This window comes from Ascaphus truei, chromosome 7 (genome assembly GCF_040206685.1).
Source record: "Ascaphus truei isolate aAscTru1 chromosome 7, aAscTru1.hap1, whole genome shotgun sequence".
In the NCBI taxonomy this organism is placed as follows: Eukaryota; Metazoa; Chordata; class Amphibia; order Anura; family Ascaphidae; genus Ascaphus; species Ascaphus truei.
In genome coordinates, this window is record NC_134489.1 from 76,603,635 (window position 1) to 76,611,836 (window position 8,202).

The 8,202-nt window shown below is 39.8% G+C and overlaps 1 protein-coding gene across 4 annotated transcripts in view; it reads left to right on the plus strand.

Annotated features, from left to right (window-relative positions):
• Window positions 1-8,202, plus strand: part of METTL5 (methyltransferase 5, N6-adenosine) — a 33,554-nt gene that overhangs the window by 6,149 nt on the left and 19,203 nt on the right. For all 4 annotated transcript variants that reach the window (XM_075609120.1, XM_075609118.1, XM_075609121.1 and 1 more), the window contains 5 exons: window positions 974-1,088; window positions 1,962-2,146; window positions 3,312-3,394; window positions 6,658-6,709; window positions 8,098-8,147. In XM_075609120.1, the coding sequence (XP_075465235.1) occupies window positions 974-1,088; window positions 1,962-2,146; window positions 3,312-3,394; window positions 6,658-6,709; window positions 8,098-8,147 (485 nt within the window). The remainder of the gene's footprint in view (window positions 1-973; window positions 1,089-1,961; window positions 2,147-3,311; window positions 3,395-6,657; window positions 6,710-8,097; window positions 8,148-8,202) is intronic.

Sequence of the window (8,202 nt, forward strand, 5' to 3'; positions counted from 1 at the left end):
GGCAGCTCCAAACGAAATTAGTGATCAATTTATTGCAAGCTAGAGAGACAATAAAAACGGACTACATGAACGCACCTACGCGTTTCATGCAACAGCACTTTATCAAGGTGTACAAGGTAATGAAAAGGCTGCTTCTTGATGCTCACCAGAGCTGTCCGTCGCACCATCAGGATACCAGAAGCAGGATTTCCCTGGCTGTGCTCTAGCTACATCTACTACAATTTTTAACCTGTGGCCTGAAATGGTGGTTTTGTGCGGATGCACGAGCGCGACAGGCGCGCACCCATTAGGAGCGTGACATCACCTGCGTTATGGATTTTCGTTACAAGGGGATTTTTTTCCCATGAAAACCCTGTAGGCGCCAGAAAGGAAGTTTCACTTCAAAAACCTTGTGTTGCTTGTTAAGCACGAAAGACTGCTATTTGTGAAACCTGCATTGTAATTCTGCCGTTCTGCATCACGGTAGTAAATTTAATTTATTTGTGGTTTGTAATTGCCTTGTCAACAGTTTTGATACTAAAATGATGAATCATTAAAAACTAGCTTTAGTAAGGATAAGTGTTTTTACTTTATTGCGGTATACCTTGCTCAGTGGGACTACAGCTTTACTGGTAAAAAGTAACTATTAGAAAATATGGTTTGTTCCAAAAGAAGGGAAAATTATCAATTTCAAACCTTAATTAATTAAACAGGTTAGAGGTATAACATTGTTTACTAGTAAAGTCAGGTTTTGAAATGGCATAAAGCCAGTGTACCTGTTTCAATTAAAAAGACTGATTTTTATAAGTGTTATTTTGCACTGAACTTTTGTGCATCTCCACTTAAGCAAAACTATTCATGTTTATTAGAAAAATAGGCCTTTAAAGAAGTGTCTGAAAAATAAAAAAATATCCCTGAAAATGTAAATATTAGATGTTTTCTACTAATAGCATCTCTTAAAATGGTCAAAACTCTATATTCTACCCACTTCTAGCATGCATGCTGCATACAATACATAATACATTTGGTGACATTGAAGATAAGGTGGTTGCAGATCTTGGCTGTGGTTGCGGTGTCCTGAGCATCGGTGCTTCCATGTTGGGTGCTGGGTAAGTACAGAATGTATCTAGAGATTAAACATTTTCAGCATCTTTGTTTCCAAAATGTGGGTGATTCAGAGTTCATATACTGGTAGCCATAAAACGATGCAATTTTCTTTTCAGACAGAAGTCTGAGCTTCTAGTTTTGCATCATAAGCCAAGAACAACATAAGTTAGAGCGAAGGTTAATTGATTAGCATTATTATAGTGCATACAATAGTATTAAATATGTATTTCGTGCTTTAAACCCTTAGTGAGTAAAATAGTATGGTCTTTGCTTTGTCAGTAGACCTGTAATGCCACAATCCCGTTAAACAGAAGGGATTTGAGGTCCATGTACGCCAGACACTCTTTCCACATAATATACTTTCAGAAAACAAAATAACGCTGTCATTGTTCTCATGTAACCCCTTTGTTGCCAGAGGGGTTATTCATCTGGCAAAGCAGGGATTCGACTTGAATTACTAAATTGCTCTGTACTAGTCTGCTCTACAAAAGAGATTATTAAAAACGCTGCTGTAGACACATACAATTGTCTAACATTACACCAGTATATATTTTTACCCTTTTTTGGTTAAGGAACCTTATAATGTGAAATTCTGGGGAGCCCCAACCCTCTCTATTAGCGCGTCTGAGATCAGATGCATTGTAAATTCTTCTGTATTTGGTACAAATTTCAAATGACCTGAACATTTCAGGGAACACTGCACCATAGTTTGTAGCAATTGACTCGTGTTCAGGTGTTGATTATGGTCTCAGAAAAATTAACGATTTTGTGCTCCAAATGTATTTGAAATGTTTCCCAAAATATTGTATGCTAGATGATTCACCATACATTTAATTAGCTGCTAGCATCACTTTTTCTTCCTCTCTTTCCTGCAGGTTGTGTTTAGGATTTGATGTAGATGGAGATGCACTGGGAGTATTTAAAACAAATGCTGAGGCGTTTGAGCTCACAAATCTGGACATGATTCAGTGTGATGTTTGCGCTTTGCCATCTGACAGTATGGTAAAATCTGTTGACACCGTGATAATGAATCCTCCCTTTGGTACAAAGCATAATAAAGGTGGGTTATATTTTAAACCTTGCTTGTCTAGTGTGTTTTGCAGTCCTAATGGAATAGAGATATGGTATGGAAAATGTTATGTATATGTAGTTGATGAATCCAAGTAAAGAAGAAAGTGGTGGGGCACTGCTTGAAAAAATAAATAAAAGGGCTGGAGGCTGCTTGCAGATGAAAAAATGCTTTAATTTATGGCATTAGTAGACCGGGCTACAAAAAGGGGGTACCTCCTTTTTGTAGCCCGGTCTACTAATGCCATAAAGCAGCCTCCAGCCCTTTTATTTATTTTTTCAAGCAGTGCTCCACCACTTTCTTCTTTACTTGGATTCATCATATTGGAAGGAGGCACGCTACACCGGTCCAGGAAGGTTTTGTGAGTTACTTGTTTCTGTGATTGCAGTTCCATTATTCATGTTATTATCATGTCTTATGCCTATGGGTTGAGGGGTGCCATCCCATAAGTGGGTGTGCGGTGTGCTCTCTTCAGTGAGGGTACATTTCACACACCTGCTGTGGTGCTTGCATACCACTCTATTACCCTATTATATACCCTATTTAACAGCGGTGCGCAAACTGTGGGGCGCGACCCCCAGGGGGGGCGCGACACTGCCGACGGGGGGCGCGGGTTTTACAGAGGCCCCGCACGCTTCCCGAAGGCACTTAAATTAAGTGCCGGGGGAGCTGCAGGGCCTCTGTAAACCTAACTTACCGTGGCTCCGGCGGCTTCCTCCCTACGGCGCCATGGCAACGCGGCGTCAAAATGACGCTGCGAGGTCATGTGACGTCACGTTGCTATGGCAACGTGACGTCATTACGCCGGAGCGTGGGTAAGTTGGGGTTGGGGGGGGCGCGGGAGCGAGGGGACAGCCGTCAGGGGGGCGCAGGGAAAAAAGTTTGCGCCCCCCTGCCCTATTATATGGCCATCAAGTGAGCATTCAGTGCCCTACATACTGCATTAGAACTTAACTCTTGCCTGGACTCCTATGCTATATTGCACAATACTGCAGACATTTGTAGCACCTACAGGGATTCATTTCCCATACCTGCTATATGTAGTTGATGTAGGCAGTGGGCATTTTAATGGTTACGAATAAACATTATCCAAGGTGCCTTTAAAGTTTGTTTCAGGACGAGTACTTTTAATTACAACAATATTTCCCCACCCCAGGTATGGATATTCTTTTCCTTAAAACAGCATTGCAGATGGCAAGAACATCGGTATACTCCCTGCACAAAACTTCAACCAGGGAAGTAAGTTCTCAATTTTGTTACATCAAAAAGACTACATTTTAGAATTCAAATAACCATGCTCACGCACCAGGTCAAAACAGCAGTCTAAGTAGGCTTACTGGCTATGTTGAAAACTGTATAATATGGCAAGCATATGCTTATACGGGGTTACCCATGTTAAAATGGATAAGGAAAAGGTGACACTGTTTACTCATTTGCATGTCATTTCCCCCAAATCCCTGGCTGCAGTGGAAGCATCAGCTGTGATGCTAGTAATTTATTTATAAAATGTTTTAATAGGAAGTAATACATTGAGAGTTACCTCTCGTTTTCAAGTATGTCCTGGGCATAGAGTTATGATGACATACATGGTTACAAATACATAGTTACATAAGTGAACAGGGTTATACATTATATACAAGACACTGCATACACAGTTAGAGATAATATATATTATAGGCGTATGTAACAGTTACAGACCAGATTAAAATGTGAGACAGCTTTAGTTTTGAAAGAATTTAGACTGGTGGTGGCTGTGAGTCTCCGGTAGGTTGTTCCAGTTGTGGGGTGCATGGTAAGGGAAGGAGGAGCAGCCAGATACTTTGCTGAACCTTGGGACCATGAACAGTCTTTTGGAGTCAGATCTCAGATAAGTGCTGCATGTGGTAGGAGTGGGTAGCTTGTTCAGATAGACCGGAAGCTTGCCCAGAAAGTATTTGAAGGCAAGACAGGAGAGATGAACTTTGCGCCTAGATTTGAGTGATGACCAATCTAGTTCTTTGAGAATTTCGCAGTGATGTGTTGTAGTTGCATTGGCATATTGAATTGTAGAGGGTATCAAGTTTGCGACGGTGGGTTTGGGGTGCCGAGCCGTATACTATGTCCCCATAGTCGATAATTGGCTTCAGCATCTGCTGTGCGATACGCTTTCTGACCAGCAGACTTAGGGAGGATTTGTTCCTGTAAAGTACACCTAGTTTGGCATAGGTTTTGGATGTCAGAGTATCAATGTGCATCCCAAATGTTAAATGGGAGTCTTATGCCCAAGTATTTAAAACTAGTAACAGGAGTTAGGGTGGTATTAGCGTTGGTTCTGATCTGGAGCTCAGTCATTGGAAGCTTTAAAAATTTAGCCTTGGTCCTAAATACCATTGTTACAGTCTTGTCAGTGTTTAAAAAGAAAAAAAAGTTTGTTTTGGGAAATCCAATTTTCAAGTCTATAAAAGTCAGATTAAAGTAAGTATGTGTGAGACTGTAACAATAGTATTTGGGACCACGGCTACATTTCTAAAGCTTCCAATGACTGAGCTCCAGATCAGAACCAACGCTAATACCACCCTAACTCCTGTTACTAGTTTTAAATACTTAAGCATAAGACTCCCATTTAACATTTGGGATGCACATTGGCATAGGTTTTGGATGTCAGGGTATCAAACTAGGTGTACTCTACAGGAACAAATTCCTGTAAAGAGAGAGAGATTGGCGTGTAGTTTGAGACAGTGTTGTTGTCCCCACTTTTTGGAGATTGGGACAACTCTGGCAGGTTTCCAGGTCTTAGGGATATGGCCTGCAGACAGAATAGAGTTGACTATGGAAGCAATTGATTTGGCAATGGCTGGGGCACCAAGTCTTAGGAACTTAGATTGCAGTAAATCAGGTCCACATTGGCGGCTTAGTTTTATTTTGAGGAGCGCATGTGTAATCTTTTATTCAGATACTGGGACAAATTTAAAATTTTGAGCAGTGTTGGGAGAGGGTGGGGGCTATAGGGGTACTCTCCGAATGAGGTTCATGTTTTGGGTTGCGTTTCGCTAATAAGTTAGTAGCACACCCCACAAAGTAATCATTAAATGCATTTGCAATGTCAGTGGTGTTTGTCAGAGTGATATCCTCCTTTAGTGATACTACTAGGTTGTTGATGGCTAGAAGGCTGGAATATATTGTCGATAAACTTCCAGAAGTTAGCTGGGTTTGATGTATTCTGGTGAAGATTGTCAGAGTAATATTGTGTGTTTGCATGTCTTGTTTGCCTTGTGCACCTGTAGTGATTAAGATCCTTGGTAGTGCCAGTTACTTTGTAGCTTTTTCCACAAGGCATCCCTGAAATGGTTGAGCGCTATACGGTCAGTTGTAACATACGGTAGGTGCCCCCCCTCCCCGGTACTCTTATTCTGTATAATGGAGCATGGGTATCAGAGTTTTAAGAACTCGGATTGGAAATAGTCGAGCGCAGGATCGGGAATTAAATCGATTCTGTACCAAGGGCAGTTGGTAAGGTCAGCCAGAAACTGTTGTGGTTTCAAGTTTCCAAATATTCTATTGAGAACCTTAGGGCTTGATTGGGGTGGTTTAATTTTCCTTATACAGTACACTATTGCATGGTCACTGAAAATGTCATGAAGAAATGCCAGAAGATTGGATTCTGCTGGGATTTGAGGTGAAAATTCAGTCTAGCAAGGAATGGTTGTGAGATTTCATGTTTGTCCGTGTGGGTTGGGAAATGAGTTGCGTTAGGATAAGCAACTTGAGTTGTAGCTGGATTTTGTGGTTTTTATAGTCTAGTTAATTGTAGTTGAAACCCCCAAGAACTAGCAGCTCACTCTTCTCATTCAGAGAGGAAATGGAGCCAAAAAACTGGGTGATATCAGTTAGGGACAGTAGAGGGGTGGTAGATGACAGCAATAAAGACCGACTTAAAGGGGAGGCAGATTTTGCCAACTAGGATTTCAAGAGGGTGAGTTTGGGGGGCAATTTAAAAGTTTAAATTGTAATGTGTCTGCAATATAAAATAACACCCCTCTTTGACCGGTAAACCATTTTGAATCTTGACACCACCTTTTAAAGTAAAATTAGACAGAACAGAATTGATTTTAATCAAACAGGATGTCTGACCAGCTCTTTACCCATCTTCTGATTGTCGTCACTGAGATGCCGGAGAGCAGGTAAAAGGACAGGGGTCACACTTTAAAGTTTGCGCATCCCTGAGTTAAGAAATTCAAACTCGCCAAAGCATTTGAAAAAAAAAAAAAAAAAGTTCTGCTGGTCATTTGTTTACAAACTGACACCAACATATAACCTATTAGGACCCAACTTAATCATTAAGAGGGACTACCCTTTTAACCAGTTATTACATTTACCACTTTCAACATGGTTGGGTGCAACACCGTTACATTGAGTTCAGATTTCATTCGAGTTTGACTGGTTCTATATCAGTGTTTAACAAATTGTGTAAAAAAAAAAAAAAAGTTCTTTAATAAAAACTAACTATAGTATTTGTCTTCTAGCATATTAAAAAGAAGGCAGCCGATTGGCAAGTGAAGATTGAGATACTGGCTGGTAAGACTGGCAGAGGTGTTTTGTTTTTGTAATTAAGCATTTACTGCAATTTTTTTATTAAAAGGGAGGGCTGAAAATCACCATAGCATAGTTCAGGATTTCACAAAATACCCTTCGAATACATTGGAAGGCAAGATGGCAGAAATATAATTGTGCTTGTCACACCTGCATCAGCCTCAGTCTACCTAGCATTTGATAGTTATTACACCCCCTTAAAAAAAAAACAAAAAAAAAACACACCTTGGTGCTCTACCCAAACTATTCAGCATGGGGTTTTAATGAAACCAGTGGGTACAAAGTTTCTGGTCCATCGAGAACCTTTCATCAGGTGACCTGGATCATCAAGAACCTTTCGATCAGAAACATATCCGTTGCAGTTTCACCAATAAACCACATGCTGAATAAATGTAGAGCTAGTTTAAAAGGGAGTACCCAAGCTATTTTTTTCATGTTGCAATTTTAAGTGTGTGCCACATTAAAGGAACAATATCCTACATATTTTATTAAAACCAGTTCTGTAGTTTGATACTAACTTTATTTTAAAATTGAGCTGCCATTTTTTTGCAATGTCATAACATTCATACACTTTCTGGTACATTCAAAGGAAACCAAACAATTTCATATCTAATACAAAAGAGAATGCTGACACTATACACAGGGGGGAAAAAAATGGACAGGGGGGAGTGGATAAGGCACGAAAAGTTTACAGAAGTTATACCATTTTATGTACTGCACGTCTTGATTTCTATAGCATGTTTTAGCACACCTCCCCAGCAGTGCTCTTTAACTTTCCTGTTTGGAGAATATTGATATCAGTTTGAGCTGTAAACTGTAATTTAAAAATACATTGTAGCTTCTGAGTTACACTGACTGAAGGATTGATTTGAGTTTGAAAGGCAGCCATTTAGTGAATGCTGGGAAACAGGATTTTGCTGATAGAGCACAGGAGAACCAATCGATTAACCTGCCAATTAGTTAGTTTAGTATGCTGCATAGATTAACACAATATTTTTTAAGCAGCTTGATTTGCCTCAAGATTAACTTGTTAAACCCCACTGCCATTTTATTTGCTCAAAGTATTCTTCTGTGGCTAGTGTTTGAGTAGCAGTTCATTTAATACAACCATAACACTTATAGGCAAGCTAGATAGTTTATAGGTAGTCACAATTTACAGTGGTTTGAAATGTATAAAAAAGTTAAATATGAAGCTTTTTTTTTTAAAATGGAAATCCAAATGGCCACGTCTCTGCTTGCCATGTTAACAAGCTCTAGTCGCCAAGATTTAATACCCTTAAAATGCATCAACCTTGCTTTATTGTCCTGGTTAGAGCTTGTACCTTTCAGTGTTATGCCTGCTGCCCATAATTCATTGTAAATTATATTTGCAGAGCTTCGATACGATTTACCAGCATCATACAAATTCCACAAGAAGAAATCCGTAAGTATTTAGAACAATTCCAGAAGCATGAAGTAGCCGTTTACCCGTTCTAAAA